We start from the raw sequence: 22,459 nt of genomic DNA on the forward strand, positions 1-22,459 counted from the left end.
GCCGGAAAGGACAGGTAGCCAGTTCCCTGGGGCCCCAGGGGGACAGCCCTGCTGACCTCTGCCCGCCAGGGCCCTGGGAGGTAAGTGTTGTCTCTGGCCCCTGCGTGTGGAGGGCGTCGCAGCTCAAGAAGCCAACGCGGCCATTTCTAGAGGCCAGGACTCAGGTTCTGAGCCATGGCGCTTCCTGCTGTCCTGTCTGGCCTTGGTCCCCTTGCACCAGACTGGAGGGTGGGCGGGCAGGCGGAAGCGGGGAGCCGAGTGGGCCGGGGTCGCTCCGAGCGTCCCACCAGGACTTCCTGGCAGGGCGAGAGGCCCTTGTTCACATCCTTGGTGACCCGCTCGGGGGTGACCGGCTGAGGCACGGGGCGCCTACAGGGACACTGCCCAGGGAGCCAACACGCCTCCCGGCACCGCAGCTACTCCCTCCCGTCTATGAAAGAAGGAGAGCGTCTTCCCAAAACCAAGCTCCCCCGCAAACCACAGGAGCCAGAGAGAGTTGAGAGTCAGCGTGGCGGAACCAGGTCCGAACAGGAGGGCGCCGCTCGCTCAGGTCTGGGAACGAACGAGCTCAGCGCGTCCATCCACCAAGTCCTTCCTCAGACCCCTCGTGAGCTCAGAAAACACTTGTTCTCGCTCTTACCATGTCCAACTACAGCTCCGAGAAAATCAAGACACAGACGAACCTTGTTTTCTATTGAAACTGTTATTATTTGCCGTTAAGAATTGCGCACTATACAGCTAAGAGTGAATGCTCCTCAGTGAGCCTTTCCCGACGCACACAAGACAGAGCCCCCGCTGCTCAGGGGGGCCCCCACCTCCGCCGTCTGTGCCGCCAGCAGGAGCTGCAGCGAGACCCCCGGCCCCGCCAGCAGTGGCACAGCAGAAGGAATGGAAACCTTCCCACCCAACTCGACCTGAGGGATGACGGGGGATGAGGGGGAGACAGAATGGGAGACGGAGGGAAGAACTCACGGGGAGTGAGCCGGGGCTCTGCAAGGAAGGTCCCCGGGAAGAAGGCTGCCACCTCCTGGGCTCCCAAACCCCCGTCTGCTCTCCCTGGTGGGATGAAAGCCACTGCGCGGGGCGGTGCCCGGGGCCCAGAACACAGGTTTAAGGAGGCAGGTGCTGGCGTCCATCTGGAAGGTCTCCAGCGGCGCGAGGGGCAGAGGCACAAAGCTGAGGTTTGACCCTCCTGCCCCAAACCATCCGAAGCCTCGCTGACCGGGAGGTGGAGGAAGGCCCCGGGGAAGCTGGAGCAACAGGCAAGCAGCAGCTCGGGGGCCCCGCGGCCTCACCTGTGGCTCTGGCGGCGCGTCTGTCCCGGCGCCACCTGCACGGCGACGTCTTTGGGCCTCACCGCCCCCACCCCTTGCTCCTCTCCTCCCAACGCGAGGAGACCCGGGCCGTGGTTCCTCGGCCCCTTCTCCCGCCGCGATGGCCCTGGAGGCCGTGTCTTCGGAGCCTGGGCTCAGGACACGCCCAACAGAAGCCAGGTCCGTCACGAAACTTCAAACAGGACTTTAATTCCAAAGCGAACCCGGGCCTGGAGCCCAGGAGGAAGCGGGGCCGGGCAGGGCTGGCAGTGTGGCGGGAGAGCCCCTCGTGGGTGCCTGGCGCTTGGGTCTCCGGTGGCGCGGGCCTCTGTGTGGGCGGCGGACGGCGGGCGGGATGAGATGCGGCGGCCGAGCGCCCCTGCAGGGCCAGTGAGACCGTCCCCTAGCTGCAGGATCCTCAGAGGGACAAGATTTCAAAGTCTTCATCTTCTGAGTCGAAGAATCTTTCCAGTCGCTCTACGTCAGAAGAATCTAGAAGGAACATGACAAAACCTCACCAGGTGCCAGGCGTGGGTCAGTCTGGGGTGTGGGCCGAGGGACAAGGGCCCGTGTGAGCACACCCGCCCCACGAAGGAGCAGGTCCTGCCCAGCGCCTGACCGTCCAGGGTGGCCAGGGCGCGGAGGGAGGTCGGAGGATGCCAGGACTGCCCGGCTGAGGCGCCCTCCTCCCGGGCGGTGGGTCTGAGCAGGTGGGAGAGGGGTTCCTGCCCTGTGAGCATGGGGACGACGGCCTGGGTGGGTGAGGGCATGTGCGGCTGGGGGCAGACACGTCCCTCACCAGAGCCCAGAGGGAAGCAACGGGGGCCAGGAGGGCAAGAGTCCCATCCCAGGAGGGGTGCCCGCCCCCTGCACCAGCCAGGTCTGGTGGGGCATCTGTCCTGAGTCTGGCACTGGCACCCCGACCCCCGTGGTTCCCGTGAGGCCGCGGGCTGTGGTCCTCCCCAGGGTGGTCTCTACGTGCTCAGGGCCCCCCGGCGGGTCCCCTTTCCCCACGTGCCACGTGCTCGATGCACTCTGGGCGAGGCGCCCCCAAGCCCAGAGCCACCAGGCAGTGGGGACAGAGCTACCTATGCCACATCAGCACAGGAAGCCTGGCCTGTTCCAGCTCTCAGAACCAGGGGCCACGGGAGGAGCGCGGAGGGGCCGGGCGGGCTTGCAGGCGTGCTGCCCCACGCAGGTGGGAGGAGGGAGGGAGGCACCGGCAGCGTCCCTGGTCCCACTCACAAGGGGCCGCCGAGGGGCCGTGCAACGTGAAAAGCCAAAGGTGACTGGGACGGGACCTGGGGAGGCGGAGGGCAGGGCAGAAGCATCACGCAGGCAGCACCCCCAGCCTCAAGACAGGGGACGCCCCCGTCCCCACCTGAGACGGGGCCCTGGGGCGTCCGGACTCACCTAAGGACAAGTTCAGGACGTCAGGACAGGCCAGGTGGGAAGGCTGCCGCTCTACCAGCTCGAACATCGGCAGGGCGCCTCCAAGGAGGGACAGCTGTCAGCGGGGCACAGCGCGTCAGGGGCCCCGCGGGCGGAGCGAGGCGCCGTGCGCAGGCAGGAACCCCGCCGCCCCTCACCACCCCGACTCGGGACCGAAAGTCCCAGGGAGCCTCCAGCAGAGTCCGGCCCCGCGCCCTGATCCCAGCAGGGACGCACCTGGCGTCCAAGGGCCAGGCAAGGCGCGCAAGACGCTGTGCAGCCGAGCGCCAGCGGAGCAGGGGAGGAAGGACCCCCAGACCCGCACAGGGGCGGGGCCCCACCGACCTTTCTCACTTGCTGGCACCAGTCGTTAAAGTCGTCCTCGGTCCCACAGAAAAACCCCTGAAACCAAAGCCAGCGGTAAGCGGAGAGCGGCACACACGTCCAACCCGCCGGCCCCCGTGTGCGTCCTGGACGTGGTGGCCACCGCGCACCCGGCCCCCTTCGCCTCTCCAGCCCCTACGCCCCTCCGTGGGCTGCGTCCACGGCTCCACCCTCGCCCTCTGCCTGGACTAACCGGGCAGCGAGCCGGTCACGACGACAAGTCAGGGCAAAGCAGGGAGCTCGCTCCTCCCGTGCCGCTGGGGCTGGGCCGCAGGCCTCAGTGGCCCACAGCACGCACGGGGCACAACGGGATCAGTGGACCCCTCCCGAGGGGACACCAGGCGTGCGGACCCCGTCCCCCCTGGAGCTACCGTCTGCAGGACTCCAGGGTTGGGATGAGCTACTGGGAACGCTCAACCCGCCACGTGGAGAAAAAGAAACCGGGGAACCGCAGAGAGGCACTCGGGGCTCTGCTCAGGGCCCTGGTGCGAGGACACGCGGGTTGCGGCCGGAAGACGGAGGCCTGTTTCCCCAGAGCAGCCGTCCTCCGCAGCCCCGAGAGCTGGGATGCGTGCTCCCACCTGACCTGATGTTCACGAGCTCACGGGGGGGGGCTCCTGTGACAGCAGAGCCCCCACGCGCCAGCCCGCCGCCACCGACCTCAGGGCACGGCCGAGACCCATGGGCAGTGCGTCTGGGGTCATCCCTTCTCAGGACCAAGTGCCTCGTCGTGTCCACAACTCAGTTAATCACTCCCCTAGGGGTGTTATGATTCCTAGGTGTTTTTGGCCTCCTTCAAACATATTTTGAGAACAACCAACAATTCCAGCCTTGTAATCAAAAGAGAGAGAGCAAGGAGGTTCATTCTTAGGGACCACCTTGCAGATGCAGCTACTCTAAAAAGTAAAGGCGAACCGAGAAGCCCCGCGGGGGGTGTGCAGGGCAGCGACGCGGGACACTCACTCGCGCACACACGCCTGCCTGGGCCACACCTGAGGCTGCCAGCCCTTTGTGCTCTTTTGAGTTCTAAGCCACGTGATCACAATACTTATTCCAAGACGCTGAGATTACAGAAACGGGGATGCTCTCCTTCTCATCCTAAAGCAGCAGCAGGACTGGGCACAGATGCCTCGGGGCGCCCGGGCACAAGCGCGTGCAGCTGGCGGCAGCGGGACCAAGCGGCGGACGCACCACGGCGATGGACGGGTCGAGCTCCGCGATGCTCATCCTGCTGGGCGGGTGCTGGCAGTGGAAGCTCTCGTCCGGGATCGGGCAGTGCTCAGCGGCCTGCAGGGCTGGCTGCGTGGTGTGAGGGTCCAGGTAGATGAGTTCCTCACCTGGGCGGGCAGCAGGCAGGTCAGCGGGAGGCGGGCAGAGCTGCCTCACCACAGCCACCAGCGCCACGCGGCTGGACGGGAAAAGGGCACACGTCGCACCGGCCAGGTGGGGGCACGCTGCCTGTCAAGTGGGGGGGGGGGCTGCCCGAGAGACCACGCCCCTTCCTCCGACGTCACTGCAGACCCCACTCACCCACGTAGCCGATGAAGTAGCGGGCACTGTTGGGCTTCCCTCCAATCACGCCCAGGGACTGGGGCATCATGAAGCAGTGCTGCGGGGAGGAAGACAGGCCGGGCCGCTGAGCAAGGGGCTCCCCGCTCCCCCTGCAGCGCCAGGCATGGGCAACCGCAGACGGAAGACCAGACCCACAGGGTGCGGGTTCCGGACACCGAGGCTGCAGGTCCTCAGGAAAGCCCCGGGCAGCCGGAAGGGACAAGGGGAGGCTGGGGGGGCGGACAGGGTCGGCCCAGCCTGCATGCCGGGCGGACAGGAGTGGGGAGGGGCCGGCACCCCGCGGGGGCGGGGGGCAGAGATGGAGATGGGAGGCCAGCAGCACCACGTCAGCAAGACGAGCAAGGGCCCCAGGAGGTGGCAGCAGGGAAGAGCGAGCTGGTGGGGGCACGGGGGCCAGCGGGAGGGGTGGGGGCCGGGAGCCCACAGGGTGGTCAGAGGGCTGGACTGGGCAAGACGGTGACAACTGGGGCTTTCAGTAGGAAGCGGGGTCTCAGCCCCCCCGGTGGGCAGGGATGACAGGCGGGAGGGCACGGGCCAGCACAGACCCACCTTCAGTGTCTCCGCGTAGGCTGCGTTGATGTCCGTGAGCCCCAGGCGCAGCGGGATGAGCAGCACCAGGGGTCTCCATGGCGACGGCCTGCTGCTGACCTCGGCCCCAGCCGGGAACCCGTTACACTGTCGGTCAGAATCTGCAGGAAACGCTGCGGCCCCGGCACAAGGAAGGCTGCTCCTGCACAACCTTCCTGAAAAAGGGAGACGTGCTTTTATGGGCTAAACGAAGTAGGCAGAAGTTCACCCAAGAGAAACAGGTACAGAATTTACACTGTTAACAGGAAACGAGTATAAAAAAGTCAAGTACTTAAAGTACACCTCAAACTTGGAAAATAAAGTATAACACTAACCCTGCCGCCCAGAGGGAAAAAAATAAATTTGCACATTTTCTATGCGTTTAACTTAAATTTTTTATTGTGAAATAAAGCATACACACAAAATAATGCAAGAAAACATTTACGTGCACCTTAGAAGCAATAATAAAACAAGCACCACGGAGCCACCAGCCTAGTGGATGCAGCACTGACCCAGGGCCCCTCTGGTCCCCCCTAAGCAAGGAGAGCATCGAGCGATAACTTTTCTCCTTCCTTTTTCTTCTGTCTAAACACACTGGGTAATCCTTCAATAATCGGATTAACTACGGGGTTTAGTGGTAGGAGAGAGCCACTCCCGTACCCCAAGCACACCAGGCACCCCGTCCGTGGTTCCTAAACACCTTTCCCCACTAAAAGGAACCAAGGGGAAAATGGCTGATTCCAGGGATGGGGCAGGGAATGTACCAGGTGAGCCTGAGTCTAGTTAATGCCAGAAAGAGAACGCTGAACAACAAAAACGACAGGACTCTGTCAAACAGCCAGCCAAATTTGGGACAAGGAGTAAGTAATGACCATAAGGGGTAAAACACCTTGAATTAAAAATAGAATCCATGAAGCTGCTGACTCTAAAAATAGGTCTTCCAAATGTAAATAAGGAGAGGGAAGAGGGGAGAAAAGAGGGCTCTTCCCAAGAAGAGTGCCAACAGATAAATGTGGAAGGGATACATGCCCTAGAGAGACCACTGTTCCAGACCCGACGTAGTAAACCCTCAGTGCGCGTAACGTATCCCCTCCAGACCACTTGCGAGCCGCTAGGCACCAGGGGCGCGTCCTAAGCAGGTGACCGAGGCAGCGCTACTGACAGGGAGCAAGCCGTTTCCCGTGTCGCTCTGCCGCGGACACCACCACCAGGCATGCTCTTGGTCAACACGCCCGATCCAAACCTAAATGGGCCTGTGTCACGAAGCCTCCATAAACTCCAGGAGGCCCAGGCACATACATCTCCTCAATCGGCCTGCTCCTGAGGTGTGTCCTTGAACACATCTGTGGCCTAGTGAGTGACGTGCTCCTGAGTTCTCCCAGCCGCTCCAGCAAAGTAACGGAGCCAAGGAGAGGGTCGTGGGAACCTCCAATCCATAGCCAGTCTGTCGGAAGCACAGGTGACCACCTGGACTTGCCACTGGGGTCTTAAGTTGGGGGTGAGAGGGCAGTCTTGTGGGTCTGATGCCATCTCCAGGTGTGCAGACAGGGCCAGAACTGAGCTGAACTGCAGGATGCCCATTCATCTTCACTTCTTATGATCTGGTCACCAGTATTAAAGGTATGTGTTTTCTCCTGAGTTCAGTACACATCAGATTCTGATATGTAGTCTGTAAACTTGACTCTTTTTGACCCAAAAGCTAAGACAGAAGTTTGACATTTCTAGGTAATAAGAGTTTGTCCTTTTTTCTATCTATTCTTGCATTAATTTATATAAATGTCCCATGGACATTTTTGAAAAGGTATGCTCTGCCACCAGAATCTAGGGTTTGACACATGTTCTACTAAGCTCTCTTACTGTATTATTCAGATCCTTGTAACTTTATTTTTATATATTCGATCTGCCATACAGTCTCTCTTAATTTACTGTAAGTTTCGCTTCGCTGATTCTGAGGCTCTTTTGTGATGAGAACATTTTCCTTGCTGACTAGATGGTCACCACTAGCGCGGCCCCTCTGGTGTCTCTGGAACAAGAGCAGAGAAGTGGGGCTGTCGTTGCTGAGCTCGGGGCTCACTGCGTCCTCGCGTGGCCTGTCCCCTACAAACGCCCTGTTAGTAAGGGGTGGGTTTCCGGCTGCACCAGGCCCCCACTTGTAGTTTTCTAGCCCCATTAGCATTGTCAACGTGTCTAAATTCTCTGCTTTTCCATCAGGAGACCTCATGAACCCAGGTGCCCCTCAGAATTCTCAACACTTCCGGTAGCGCCTGGCGTGGCCAGAAGACAAGATGGCCAGGGCCAGTTTGAATCGCCCTTCTTCGTGGCGCATCAGGGCACACACCGGGCCTTGCAGCTGAACCCAGCACACGGGCGTCAATTATTTGTAAGGAAGACGCAGAAGCAGGGTGGGGCACCAAGTGGCCTTCTGCTCAGCCTGGCCGGCACCGCCCTCGAGGGCCCGCGGGCCAGGCAGGGAAGCGAGCTGCCCTGGTCCCGTCTGCCACGACACCGCGCTCTGGCTCACTTACTGATGTCCTCCATCACCACCGTGTTGTCCATCGCTACGTGAACGGCCAGGGCGCTCCACGTGTCGAAGACGGCGAGCTTCCTACCAGAGAGGGCAGAACACACTGAGGAGCCTTCACAGCTCGACCTGTGGCCTCTGCCGGCCGCTTCTTCTCGCCCGGGCCCCACGCTTGCCACACCCAGCCGCCACCGTGCAGGGAAGGTCCTGCGCAGGAGCCTGCCGGGGTGTCACTTCCCGATCAGGCTGGACACGGGCAGGAACCAGAACGTGAGCCCAGGTCTCGGACGCTGCCCGAGGCAGGCCCAGCCCCGCCTTATCCCCCAGGCCCCCTGAGCCAACGGCCGGCTTGAGTTCTCACAGAGAACCTGCGGGTGACGGAGAGCCCAGCAGGGAGTCCCCGTGCTGGGTGGGCCAATGTGGCCGAGGAATTACGGTTCTGAAAGAGGAGCAGACCGTGACCGAAGGCACGACGGGAGGGCCTCTGAGCTCACCTCGGGGGCTGCAGAGGGGCCCCCCAGGTGGGAGAGCACCCAGCGCACCTGGGGACACGGGTGGAGGGCGGAGGCCCCTGGTCTCCTGGTGGGAAGGCCAGAGCGGACGCCACCTGCAGGGCTCCACCGGCTACCTCCCTCCCCTCCCTCCCGGGCTCACCGAGGGCCAGGTGGGCCCCCCGTGCTGAGAGACACGGACACACAGGAGACCAGGTCCCAGGAGAGGCTGGCGCTCCAGGGGAGCTAAGTGCCTGGGGAAAGCACAGAGCCGGGGCAGAGGGGAGGGCGCTCCTCTGACGCAAGCGCAGGGAGGCCTGGGTGGGAGCGGCCTCGGCGCGGAGGCCCGGGGAGCAACGCGGCAGGCCTTGGGGGGGCTCCAGGCGAAGGGCAAAGCACCGCGGGGGGAGGACAGGGCCGGCACGCTGGCCTGTGCCTGCCGCCCTCCCGGGCGCAGTGGGGAACCCCGGGACAGCTGAGAGAGGAGGAACAGATGGCCACCGTCTGTTTCTTGAGGGTGACTCTGCTGCAGTTTGGAGGGAGGCGCCAGGATGGCAGAGAGAGGAGGCGGCGAGGGGGGGGGGCCTGGGCGGGGGCAAGGAGCACTGCTCAGAGCTCGGGCACATGCAGGCGGGGTGTGCTGAAGGGAAGAGGGGTCTGGCGTGACCCCAGCTTTTGGCCTGAGCCCCCAGAAGGGCGGTGCTGCGTCCCGTAGGGGCAGTGGGCTGCGCTGGAGGAGAGGGCGGGGCCAGCTCTGGGTCTGGGCTATTAGGTCAACGTGCCCCTCGGGCAGCCGAGGGGCACTGCCGAATGAGCGTCTGGATGTGAGTCTGGAGTTGGGACAAATCAGGAGCTGCGCGTGCGCAAACAGGAGCTGAAAAGCCGCAACCAAAGGCGCGAGACAAGCCCGCAGGGCTCAGCAGAGCAGGCGCCCAGATGGACAGAGGAGGACGGCTGAGCAGCCCAAGTTTCCAAGGAGCGCGGCAAGCACCCACACCAGGGGCTGCCTGCAGACGGCTGAGTACGTCGGGGCTGAAACTCAGCCCTGGGACGTGATGACGGAACTGACTGTGACCTCGACCGGGCTGCTTCAGGGCAGCGGGGCTGGGCCAGGACGCCAAAGGGCAGTGGGGGCTGGAAATCCCAGGGGCTGGGCAAGGAGACACAAAAGACAGTGGGCTTGGGGGTCAGCTGGAAGCTGCACAGGAAGCGGAGCCAGTGTCCTGGACCCCAGGAACGGACCCCAGCAGCAGGCGAGCAGGACGAGCAGGCTGGGCCCAGGGGCCAAGGGAGGCGCCCCCGGGGACTCCTGCAGGGCGGGAGTGGGCAGCAGGGGCGCGAGGCGGCTGCCCGGGGAGCCACGGCCCAGGACAGCGGTCTCAAGGGAGGGGGATGGGCGGGAACAGAGGCGGAGGCCCACGGCGGCCACGGGCTGCCTGCCTGAATGCTGTCGCCCCACGACCACTTCCCACTTCCCAGGCCACCAGACACCACGGCACAGGAGGGGACGCGGCACACAAGGAGCAAAGGCCCGATCCAGTGGCTGCATCCGGATGAAGGCATTCAGCCTCACTAGGAAGGGAAGTTCCAGTTCACAAGACCACCGGCACGGTCACCTCTGAGGACCCTCCTGAGGGTCCTGAAACGAGGACGAGACCCCTGTTTCCTTCAGCAGCACAGACTCAGGCGAGGCTGGGCGCCCAGGTACCCGTGCTGCCCCGGAGGGGGGGGGGGGGGCGCTCAGCACGTACTTGAGGACTTGGGCGACGGTGTTGGGCCCGTACCACTGGCCGATGGACTTGCCCTCGCCGACTCCCATTTGTGCTGCGGGAGACAGAGCCAGTCAGCGGCACGCGCACCCCGCCAACCCCACACCCCTCCCCGCGCCTCGCAGAGGCCCATCCCAGCACGTGCGGCGTGAGCAGCGCATCACAGGAAGCCTGCCTTGGGCACGAGCTCCTGACGGGCACAGGACGCTTCCTCCCCAAGGGAGAGGCTCCTCCTCAAGGTGCTCCCTCCCCACAGACCTCCACCGAGCAGCAGCCCTGGGGACACGGCTCAGGTGAGCGAGTTCAGGGCTCTACCCGCACCTCCGTCTACAGGTGGAAACACGACGCTCAGAAGCTGGATTAAGACAGAGGAGCGCCCGGACTCCCGGCCGGAGCCCGAGAGGACCGGCCTCCAAGGCCACCAAGTTGGTGTCCAGAGACGGGGCGCAGAGCAGCACTTCACCATGGGCCCAGGGCCGTCCCCACCCCGCTGGCCTGCGCCTCACGGCACAGCAGAGCTCTCGGGGACCCGACACCGCAGCGCCCCAAGGCACGGGGCCGGCGCGCCGCGACCCCCCACCTATCTGGTGGATGGAGTAGCAGCTGTCTTTCCTGTCCAGGAACGCGCGCAGGACGCTGAAGTAGCTGTCCGGCTGCCTCGCCCGCCGCGTCCACCTCCAGTCTACGGGAGACACGTGCGCAAGTTCAGTTTCACCAAAATACAGGCAAGAAGCCTTCAGTCTTCTAAGGCGCTCGTGGTATCCAAACCTCTTGCGAACCTTTCTAAATTTAAGAACCGAGTTCTCCGGGATTTCAAATACACAGATGCCAACACATCAAGACAAATCCATACAGAAAGGAGAGAATGGTTCAGTAGTTTAAAAATAATTTCTACAAGACAAACGTTTATCAGCATTTCTTTAAAGCCACTTTCTTCAATCAACGAGAACCACTGGGTCATCGCTGAAGAAAACCCCAAATCCTAAAGCGTCTCGTGGTGATCCACTTCCGCTGACCTCGCCCCACCATCCTCCTCGCTTCCTGAGGACGTGGCCGCCCCAGCGCTGACTCACCTCGGCCCAGGTGCCGGCACACCAGGGCTTGGGCAAAGATCATCTGTCCACACCGCAGCATACAGCCCCAGCCCGTATCCGAGGTGGGGCCGGTGCCCCCTGCCATGGACAGAGAGAGAGAGGCACTCACCGTCAGACCGAGGCCAAGAGCCCACGCACGGGTCACCTCCGTGTCAGGCGACACACGCCATTTGAACCTGCTCACGCCAAGGCTGCGTTTGCTGGGAAGTGAAACATCTTAACAACCCCCTCAAAATGGGCCAAGACGTGAACAAGTCACAGAGAGAAAAGAATGTCTGGAAGCATGGAAAGATGCTCAGCCTCATGAGAAACAGAGAACACGCCGTCCGCCGGCCAGGGCACAGGGAGACGCTGACGCCGGGCACCACGGTACCAGGTGTGCGTGAGACAGGCCCAAAGATGACAGGAAACAGGGCTGAGACCACGCGGGCCGCCGTGGGGGGGCTGCATCCTTTGCCCGTCCCTCCAGCAGCCCCTCCCGCACACAGGCGCAGGGGACAAGGCCCGCCTCCCGGGGCAGCAGCGGGATCGGGGTAGGCAGAGCCGGGTGCGCAGAAACAGCCCCCGCCCACGTGGACTCAGCCCCGCCCACCCACCCACGCCCCATACGGTGGGCTCCACGCGGCCAAGGCCGACACAGGCCACACGGCCGGCCGGGAGAGCCACCGCGCTCCACCCGATGGCTTTTCCAAACACAGGGCTGCCCTCCAGCCCGTCCTGCCCCTGTGCGTTCAGAGCCCTGTGGGTTCAGGACGCTGTAGGTCAGGGGTCCGTCCTCCTGACAGCACAGTGAGTGCGCCTCACAGGCCAGGCGACCCCGGCCCTGCGTCCAGGGCCAAGTAGGGGTGAAAGGACAACTTGCTGGATGAACCAACATTCCCCGAGCATGTCTGACAAGCCCTGTCGCTAGACACTAACCCTGGTGACAGTGGCCACATCCCCTAACTTCCAGCGTTCCCGGACGTCGAGCTCTGGGGGACGGATGGAAGCACATCTAGGAGTGGGACCAACTGAGACAGGCCACCAAGGCAGGGCCGTCTCCTGGTCCCGAACCTCCGGCCTGGGGTTCTCCGACTGGCAGAGGCCAGGCGCGGAGCCGGGCCCCATCTGTCTACCTCCAGGGGTACCACGAGGAGAACCACTTCAATGGAACATGCTTTCGTATTATGTGAAACCCGTCACATCCACCTTCAGCTCCCACCACAACTAGGTGTGGGAGATACTAGAAAAGGCAGCAGGTACAGAGCAAGGGCGTCCCAACATCCTGGCCCAACAGCAAGAAGCACGCTGTACAGCGACGACCCAGGCAACGCCAGATGCACAGGCATACGAGCCCCCCGGGAGCAGCAAACTGCAGCGCCACCGTGACGTGCCACACCGCCTCCCACCCCGTTCTGCTCTACGTTTCAAATGCCAGTCGTGACCCATTATCCAGATTTTAGGCCCCAGTAATAGAGTGTGGCCTACAGTCAGAAACATCACTGCCTCAGCAGAATCAGGAGCCCTGGGTTTGGAATCCAGCTCTACCACCACCAGGCACAAGACCTCAGCCGGTTTATTTAACTAGGGTTGCCTCAGGATGACACCAAGTGACAAGTACTTGACACAATGAAGTCAAAGCTAGAAACCTAAGTTTTCTGCTTGAACCACATGCACTTCACCCCACGTTGTAGCAGACAGTACTCACCGATGGCCGGGAAGTTCTTCCTGTATGTAAACCAAAGTCTCGACGCCACGTCGGCCAAGATCTCGTCCTTCTCTAGAGAGCGTTCGAGAGAAGAAACATGCACACACAGCCGTAAGTTTCTAGGGCACATGGTACAGAGAGATAGCAGATAACTAGCATCACCAAACAGTTCTTTCTGCAGACTGAGCACGCAGAGCACAGCAGGCTCCGGCAGGGCTGGTACCTGTGAAGATGCTGTACTTTCTACCCAGGATCCAAAGAGGCTCCGAGGTTTCGGGGAAATCTTCAAACTCGGCAAATCGGAGAGTGTCGTAGGTCAGAGTAGCTATGGAAACCAAAGACACACTCTGATGACAGTTCTATGATTTCATAAAACAATATCAGAGATCATTTATAGCATCTCCGTACACAGAGACCACGTGGAATTGTGCACCTCAGTGCACCAGCCACACCACTACACTGAGAAATCAAACACTCACGACCCGGCAGCGGCCCTGCACCCACTTCTTGAGCCTCTCAAATTCAAGACAGAGTCATTGTCTGGCAGACCCAAGGGTGAGAGACCAGCTGGGGGCCAGGCCCAGGGCACAGAAAGGAGGGGAAAAAAAGGCACCTGGTTTAAGCCCTTAGCTGTTTTAGATTTAACTCTAAAAAGATAAAAACACAAGAGCCCAAACCTTTATCTCTGTACATGAGGGCGGCCCCAGATGGCACAGAAGGTCGAGCAAGCTCTCCTGGCCGCCCCAGGGCTCCGAGGCCATCCTGACTTCTGGGTTAGGAGCCATAACGCAGTGAGCGGCAGAGGGGCAGAGCGCTACTCCTGGGAGGGACACTGACCTCCCGAAACCAGTGCAAAGCCCTCCAGGGCCCCGGGCGCCGCGAGGCCTGGAACCTGGGGGGGCGCACCCCGACTTCCTAAGGAGGTGCCGTGCTCACAGCCGCAGCCACCTGCTGTGCCTCCAAGCCCTGAGCGCCCCCTCTGTGAGCACCCCCTTCTGTGGGGCTTCCTCAAAGAAGCTCGAGAGGCCGCCTCCCTCCCGCCCCGGAGCTCCGGTGGAGGACACCCTCCCTCTGCACACGGCCCCGGAGGCGACAGAGCTCAGCCACTGCCCGCGAGGTGAGCGGCACACGGTGTGTCCCGGGTACCCCCATCTCCCCAGCTGCTGCCTCGCCAGCTCCACAGTGCTCTCTTACCCTTCACCTGCAACTCCATTCAACTCTTTGGAAAATCAAAGATATTAAATGCGTTTCCCCCACACCTGAGTTTATTTTTCAACAGCCCTACCTTTTGGTAAAAATGACATATGCTATTTATAAAAAAACAAACAAACAAACTCTGAAGACTACAAAATGTAAAAAATCACTCTCAGGGCTTCCCTGGTGGCGCGGTGGTTGAGAGTCTGCCTGCCAATGCAGGGGACATGGGTTCGAGCCCTGGTCTGGGGGGATCCCACGTGCCGCGGGGCGGCTGGGCCCGTGAGCCACAACTACTGAGCCTGCGCGTCTGGAGCCTGTGCTCCGCAACGAGAGAGGCCACGATAGTGAGAGGCCCGCGCACCGCGATGAGGAGTGGCCCCCGCTTGCCGCAACTAGAGGAAGCCCTCGCACAGAAACGAAGACCCAACACAGCCATAAATAAATAAATAAGTAAAAAATTTAAAAAAAAAAATGCCACCTTTCTCAATCTTCTATTTAAAAAAAAAAAAAAAATCGCTCTCAGCTTCATGCCCAGTACTGACTCTCCTTCCAGAAGCCTGTATGTGTAGATCCATAAATGAAGCCACGCCACACCTGTGGTTTCTTCGTCATCCTTTTCCACGCGGTGGTCACAGCGCCCCACCCAGACGTCTCAGGGCCTCACAATGTCCTGCTGCACGCACATCCCTGCCAGCCCACATCCCACAACCTCCCAGCTCCGGCCTTCACGGGCTGCAGTTCTCGAGCAGGCACTTAGCCCCTCGGTGTGGAAAGCCCCTCACCCATAAAACGGAACATGTAACAGGATGCCCTTGCAGCGCAGCGCTGAAGTGTCCCTGAAACCCTTCCCATGAGGGGCTCACGAGGAGGCTGGCAGACAAAAGGCTCCAAGGTCAGCTGGTATCACTAACATCAAGGACGAAGACAAGCAATTTTACTACACCCAAAAGGATTAACTGGATGCACAGCTAATTCACAGTCACAGGGTTGGGAAAGCAGCGCTCACTAAACGAACAAATCCGCATCAACAGAAGGCCCTGTGTTCACCGCTTCAAAAATGCTCAAACTGGGACTTCCCTGGTGGTCCAGTGGTTAAGAATATGCCTTCCAATACAGGGGACACGGGTTCGATCCCTGGTCGGGGTACTAAGATGTCATATGCCGCGGGGCAACTAAGCCTGCGCACCGCAACTACTGAGCCCGCGCGCTGCAACGAAAGATTCCCCGTACCGCAACTAAGACCCAACGCAGCCAGAAATAATTAATTAATTATTTTAAAAAAGGGATCTTCCCCCATGCAAAAAAAAAAAAATAGAATTCTCGAACGTTGGGAACCCAGACCCAGCTCTGCCTTTTTTCTTTTCACCGGAACTCCTACAGGGTCAGAGGAGTCGCGTGCTTCCAGAGCGAGCTCTGCCGCCCAGAGGGCGGGTGCAAGGCAGGGGCCCTGCTCTGATGTGTCTGCTTCTCCACACTTCCCCAGACGCTGTCGGCCAGGCCGCTTTGGGATCAGGAGTAAACAATTTAATGTCCAAGTTTCTCTCTCCCCTTTTTTACATAAGATTACTTGTTTCTGCAGGTGATTATAAAAACCGAGCTGAGATGAATTAAAGTTCTACCTTTTCAAGGAGCTGAAAACATCACGTGTCTCTGCTGCCCCTCGAAAGCCACCCCACATCTTCAGAAAGCACGGCCTTCTCTGACCTCGAGGCTTAAACGATACGTACACTCAAAACCCACAAAGGTTACTCCAAGGAAAAAGCACGCAAGCAAGACCTGATTTCAACGGACAGCACTGTGGGACAGCAACTCTCCCCCTGCTGGACCGAGACCCCACCCAGACTGCAGCCTTGAACTGAAGGCAGACATGCCTTCTAAACGCTGGAGGCTCTGGGCGACAGAGGGACGCGGCACGCATCAAAGGACCGTTGAGACACTCCTGAGAAACCTAGCTTCCCACAGTGAGGAAACTACCACCACGAGGGAGACAAGCAGATAAGGAAGAGAAGGAAACAAGGCTCGTTCTGAAAGCCAGGTGACGACGGCCGGCCGTCCTGCAGTAGAGGGGTTTTTTCATACCCAAAGACACCACATGCAAAGCAGGCACATTTCTCAGGGTACCGAGCCAACATTATAGGCAACAAAGCCAACTTCCAAGGGAAGGTAGCAACAGGTATCCTACCCATTAAGTTAGAACACATCACTGAGCTTCCTGCTGTAACTAACAAAATAACGGGCGGTGCAGTCTCAGCCTCAGCGTCTTCACTGCGTGAGGCACCTGAAGGGAAAAAATGGGCAGGTGGCAGCCGCAGGGCCCGGCAGCTCAGGCGCAGCCGGGAGGTGACAGTGCAGGTGGTCCCCGAGTCCCCTGGGCCCACACCTCCCTGCGCCTCCTGACGGCAGGACCACCCGAGTCCTGCCCCGTCGGGTGCGGGTCACACCTGCCTCTTGAACCAGCCGCAGACACCCCGCAGGCCCCGCTCCCGCTCTACGTGCCACACGGGGCACCGGGCGGAGCGTCCGAACAGCGCGCCCTGAACTTGACCGCGTACAGGGCCAGAAGTCCGATGCTCCCTCCTTGGGAACCCTCCGCGCCCGTTTCCTCGCTGGCAAAGCAGGAGCGGTGCTGCTTTCCTCGAGGCTCACGGGAGGAAGAAACACGTCAACACACACGAGGAGCTCTGATCCTCACTGGGTGGCGACGGGCAGCGCACGCGGGGCATCACTGAAGCGGGTAGGAGACCTCGTCTCCACAGCCCGCGACCACAGGGAGGTGCAACACGCGGGACGACGTCCACCGCCTGAGTGACTTTACCAGACCTGGACCCGGTAACGGAGCCCGCTCCCAAGGGCAGGGCCGCCGGCCACTTCCCGGGCTGCTTCACTGTCCTCAGGCTTCCACCCCGGAAACCAGCACAGAGTCCACGGACCTGCGGCGGCTTCAACCAGAAGAGCAGCGAGCGGAGGGCCTCATTCCTGGGCCGCTGTCAGAAAGTCCCCACGGGCCTGCGCAGAGGACGGGACCATCCCTCCCTCCCGACACCCAGCCGCGAGGCCACGGGCTGGGGCACCTGGACCGGACCCCCAGCTCCCTGACCTTCGGCTCAGCCTCTGTAACGGAGAAAGGAAAGACTTTTCTGAATTCCATTCACCTCCAGTGTTCAACTTTCTAATTTGTATTAAGATTTGATTTTGGAGACAGAGAACCCACACGCTAGCTGTATGACACCCGACTCAAATCTCTAAGCCTCAGTTTCCTCACCTACGAAATGGGGAGAAGCTGCCAGCTCTGCCCAGTGTGGTGAGAACACAGGACGGGCTCCAGCACCGTGGGCAACCCCCAACCATGGCTCTGAGCACCTCCTGTGCCTCTTCCTCGTGTGATCTCAGACCTCATTACTTACAAGATGAAATTAAATTCCCCCTTCCGTGAACCAAACAACACTTTTGTTTTATCACCGGTATTAATTTAGGCACAAATATGTATTCATGTTTGTGCAGAACAGAAAACATTACAGAACACCAGTCCACAAAAGACTCCAACAGAAAAACTGATATTTTCCATTTTAAAACTAAAGTTCACACTCACTAAGCTTCACAGAGACCGACCAACACGAGGAGCCCCCCCTCGAAGGTTCCTTCATCGACTCTGTTCTCAGACTGACCAGCTCCACTGGGGACTGAGGCCAGCAGCCTCTGCACTCCGCCCAGAAGGCTCCCTCGTCTCACACCCCAGCCCTGTGATAACCTCAGCACCTTCACATCCCACATCATTTCATTTGAAGTTCACACACCTCCTGAGTTAAAAGGAGCCCAACTTCCCAAAGAATGCCAGTCTCCAGATGCCCAGGTAATGATTTTAATTTTTTTTAATCTTTTTTTTAACTTAATTATTTTTTGTTATTAATTAATTAATTTTGGGCTGCACTGGGTCTTTGTCGCTGTGCACGGGCTTTCTCTAGTTGCGGCGAGCTGGGGCTACTTTTCGTTGCAGTACGCGGGCTTCTCATTGCGGTGGCTTCTCTTGTTGCAGAGGACGGGCTCTAGGCGCGCGGGCTCAGTAGTTGTGGCGCACGGGCTTAGTTGCCCCGCGGCATGTGGGATCTTCCCGGACCAGGGCTTGAACCCGTGTCCCCGGCACTGACAGGCGGATTCTTAACCACTGCGCCACCGGGGAAGTCCCATGATTTTAATTTGAAATAAGATGACACACAGAAGAAGCAAGACAGGTACCATCCACCTTGAGAAAGAAGCCTTTCAGAAACACTTTTCCCACCTGGTCACCTGGGTCCCAGACGCCTGATTTTCCACCTCTTCCTCCCTAGGGTGTCCCTGATCACACCCAGAAGAGGAAGTGGAAAGCCTTTTAACAGAATGGCAATTCCATTTTTAAAATGTTTCAATTTAATGTTATTAATGTGGTAGAAAATAGCAAACTGTGCTCAATAAATGTAACCAGAAGACTTAGTCCCAATTACATAACTCAACCAGGGAGAACCACAAAAATTATGCACCATTACTTTTCGTTTAGAGCTCTGTGTAATGTACCACATTTCAAAGACATTTCCCCAAAATGCTTATGTTTCTGAGAGATTATACTCCGTAAATACATGTATTATATATGCTTTATGAATAAAATTAAAAGAAGGGATCTTCCTTTCCTTCAGAAAATGCTTATGTTTAAGATAACAGGTTTTGGGGGCTTCCCTGGTGGCGCAGTGGTTGAGAATCTGCCTGCCAATGCAGGGGACACGGGTTCGAGCCCTGGTCTGGGAAGATCCCACATGCCGCGGAGCAACTGGGCCCGTGAGCCACAACTACTGAGCCTGAGCGTCTGGAGCCTCTGCTCCGCAACAAGAGAGGCCGCGATAGTGAGAGGGAGGCCCGCGCACCGTGATGAAGAGTGGCCCCCACTCGCCGCAACTGGAGAAAGCCCTCACACAGAAACGAAGACCCAACACAGCCAAAAATAAATAATAAATAAAAAATTTAAAATAAATACCAAAAACATAAAATCTGGAAAAAAGTTGAACACCTATGTAAAAAAAAAAAAGATAACAGGTTTGCAAATAATTAGTTTTTTCAAATCCCAAATAGTTTATATGAAAACGCTGGTGGTTCAGTTCTGAATGAAAAAAGGAAGGAAGGGAGGAAGGAGGATGGAAGGGAAGAAAAGCTGGAACTTCAGCGGCATGAGAATACTGCACACGCCGCTTCAGTGACCGCGCTGGACAGAGCGTCCACAGTGAGCCCCGCTGCCCTGCAGTGAGCTGCCCTCATCAGCCACACTTTACACCAACACACTGGACTTCCGTTACACACAGACTCTGCAGCCCAGGAACATCTACAGGACAAGGATGTGTGCGTTAACACCAATTCAAGTTCTGCTTCTTCGATCGCCAGCCACACACCAGACGCAATGCAAAGCACCGGAGATGAAGCACAAGACACCGGCTCTGTCCTCAAGGAACGGACAGCATGTGGATTTAAGTGCCAACTGGAGTGTTTCGTTTTGGCTGCGTTGGGTCTTCGTTGCTGCGCACGGGCTTTCCTATAGTTGCAGCGAGCGGGGGCCGCTCATCATCGCGGTGCGCAGGCTTCTCATTGCGGTCGCTTCTCTTGTTGCGGAGCACGGGCTCTAGGCGTGCAGGCTTCAGTAGTTGTGGCTCGTGGGCTCTAGAGCGCAGGCTCAGTAGTTGTGGCGCACGGGCTTAGTTGCTCCGCAGCATGGGGGATCCTCCCGGACCAGGGCTCGAACCCGTGTCCCCTGCATTGGCAGGCGGATTCCCAACCACTGCACCACCAGGGAAGCCCCTGGAGCGTGTTTGAACGGACAGTGCTTGGGGCCTGCCTGCCGCCTTCAGACCTCTACGCAGCAGCCCCAGGGCCCCATCCCCAGCTCTGTCTCTCTCCTCCCACACTCAGACCCTCAGTGACCTCGTCCAGAGTGGCCCCCGCACACTTCTACCTCCAGCCCCACCCTCCTCCCTCAGCTCCAGGCCTGAAGACCCAAGGCTCTCTGGATGTCACAACATGGACATCTAGCAGGTACCTCATGGTCACCATGTACAAGACCAAACCGCTAACAGCTCCCCACCAAGCGGGATCTCCCCAAGTCTCCCCACGTGAGTTTCTCAGCTCAAGCCATAAACCTCACACCACCTCCAACTCCTCCCTCTCCACCCCACCCTCACCACGTCCCACTGGTACAGCCCCACTGTCTCAACCTGCAGAGGCAGCCAGAGGTCAACGCCCTCTCCCCACGCTGACCGAGGCCTCCAAGGGCTCGCGCACGGCGTACTGCAACAGCCTCGTAACTGGTCTCCTGGCCTCGCCGTCGCCCGTCTGCAGGAGAGCAGCCTGAGCAAGTCGCGTTACTCCTCCTCTCAAAAGTCTCCGAAGCACCCCCAGCCAGCTCAGCCCAGCACCACGAGCCAACAAGGCCTCGCCTGGGCCGCATCACTGCTCCACCTTCAGCTCTCTCACCCCCACCCACTGTACCCTGGCCTCACTGGCCACTGGCTGCTCCCGGAGCAGGACACCTGCCCTCCGCCTGCACTGCTTCTGAGTCCTGGTCAAAAGTTACCTCTGTGGTGAGACCTTTCCGGGCCATCCTGGCGACTGCAAACCCCTCCTGCTTGACCCATGTCACCCTCCCACGAGCCACACCATGGGTGTCATGTCTAGCATGTCAGCCAGCACACGGTTTTTATCTATTTCGTTCACTTCTCTAGCCCCAGGGTCTAGAACAATGCCAGACACAAACCCACACTCAGTAATAAGTATAGTTATTGAATGGATGACCATAAAAACAACCAGGAACTGCATAACATCTGGCAAGGAAGGCAGAACCTGTAAGGACTCCAGGGGTCAGGGGAGGCTGGACCATTAATCATCCTAAAAGGTGGTACAGCACCACGTCAGAAAGAACACTCTCCACAACACCCTACAAATATCATATACGTTTTTACTAGCATCAAGAGAGGCCTTCAAACGCAAACACCTTTTCTGCTTTGAAGCAGTGATCAGTGTCCCATGAGGGTATCACCATGCGGCTACTCAACTTTAACATGATGGTTTTCACGTTTAACGTAAAACGACCATCACAAAACTGTGCCTTCCACCTTAACCGAGTCTCCCAAGTGAATGCTCTTAGGCACCCAAGCAGTCATAACCTAAAAGAAAGTAGCCAACTAAATAATTCTATTCCTTCCCCGACCCCGGGCCTAGTACTTTTCCTGTTTTGAACAACTTCACAATACATCTGGTTAACATCATCTTTCCGGAGTCATGGCTACCATTCTGTCCTACTACCTAACACACTTCAGTGACAAGATGCCACAAGTCACTGAAATATTGGCCATACACGTCTATATTACAGTTTCCAAACTGAGAGTTCACTAAGTTTACATTGCAGCTGCCAGGAAAAAAAAAAAAAAGCAAAAACAATGCCATCCAGAATGGTAGGTGAAATTAAACCAGAAGAAAGTTTTTACAGATGGGGGGATACTTGAACACAAATCACTCCCTACAAGTTATAAAAGAACTAAAACTGCTGTGGGATGAAAAAGAGGGCTTTTCAAGGTGTAAGAATGCTTTCAAGGATACTGGACAAAATCCAAAATAGCGTGCCAGCAAAAATTAAACAATTCTCCCCCCTGGAGCAGAAACATGATGAAACAGAGCAAAACAGCACATCCACAGATATACACATACGTACGTATACGCACACACCCTCCCCAGACCCCGCACACTTTGTGTTAGAGAGTTAAGACATGATGAGATGGATTCAGTCTGTCTTTTCAGTCACGGAAAACGCTTAGATCATCTACTGATCACTGAATTTGAAAAAAAACAAAAATGCGTATGTTTTGAGTGGTGGAGCATGTTGCTCGCCTCCAGCCCACCCCCGTAACTTTATAAGAGTTAAAGTCTCCCCTTCGTAACTCCTAACGAAAGGACAAAAGCTTCCCCACCGCAGTGTCATGGACCGGCTCCGCCCTGCCCCCAGCACCGCTTGGCGTCCCGACCCGCCGTCCCGGACGTCGCGCTGCCTCGATCGTCCGAGCCGGCCGCGGACCCGGGAGACCGGCGGCCGGGGCGCTGAGGGCGGCCCAGAAAAGCGCGAGACACGCAAACTGGGCTGTCAGACCCGCGCCGGCCTCCCGGGGACGCCTCCCGCGCCCCGCTCCGCCCCAGGGCCCCGCTCCGCCGCGCGCCCAGGCCGCGCAGGCGAAGCCCCGGCCCAGGCCCCGGCGCCAAGCGGCCCGGCGAGCGCCGCCCCGGTCCCCCCGCGCCCCGCCGGCCCTCACCTGCGTCCATCTTCCCTCCAGAGCCGCCGACTGAGCGCGGCGTCGCTCCGACGGTTCCGCAGAGCGACGCGACGGGCCGCCGCCGTGGCCAATCCGGACGGAACGGGCGCGGGCGCGGGCG

The 22,459-nt window shown here is 59.0% G+C and overlaps 1 protein-coding gene across 2 annotated transcripts; it reads right to left on the reverse strand.

Moving 5' to 3' along the window:
- Window positions 1–698: 698 nt before the first annotated feature.
- Window positions 699–22,422, reverse strand: ATG4B (autophagy related 4B cysteine peptidase). Of its 2 annotated transcripts, XM_068544038.1 has the most exons (13): window positions 22,339–22,422; window positions 13,053–13,154; window positions 12,830–12,901; window positions 11,122–11,220; window positions 10,629–10,730; window positions 10,031–10,103; window positions 7,793–7,872; window positions 5,250–5,443; window positions 4,659–4,737; window positions 4,320–4,465; window positions 3,090–3,146; window positions 2,727–2,820; window positions 699–1,805 (listed from the first exon to the last, which is right to left on the reverse strand). In XM_068544038.1, the coding sequence occupies exons 1-13, from the start codon at window positions 22,346–22,348 to the stop codon at window positions 1,732–1,734; spliced, it is 1,182 nt and encodes a 393-aa protein (XP_068400139.1). In that variant the 5' UTR covers window positions 22,349–22,422; the 3' UTR covers window positions 699–1,731. The 2 variants fall into 2 exon arrangements, with proteins under 2 accessions (XP_068400139.1, XP_068400140.1); XM_068544039.1 differs by lacking the exon at window positions 22,339–22,422 and having other exon boundaries at window positions 12,830–12,948; window positions 13,053–13,156.
- Window positions 22,423–22,459: the final 37 nt, after the last annotated feature.

Source organism: Eschrichtius robustus, chromosome 5 (genome assembly GCF_028021215.1).
Source record: "Eschrichtius robustus isolate mEscRob2 chromosome 5, mEscRob2.pri, whole genome shotgun sequence".
In the NCBI taxonomy this organism is placed as follows: Eukaryota; Metazoa; Chordata; class Mammalia; order Artiodactyla; family Eschrichtiidae; genus Eschrichtius; species Eschrichtius robustus.

Coding starts and splice junctions, on each gene's coding strand:
- ATG4B (XM_068544038.1), bottom strand. Junction 12,902..13,052: donor AAAGTACAGCATCTTCACAG/GTACCAGCCCTG, acceptor AACGCTCTCTAG/AGAAGGACGAGATCTTGGCC. Junction 5,444..7,792: donor GGTGGTGATGGAGGACATCA/GTAAGTGAGCCA, acceptor TCCCTTTTTCAG/GAAGGTTGTGCAGGAGCAGC.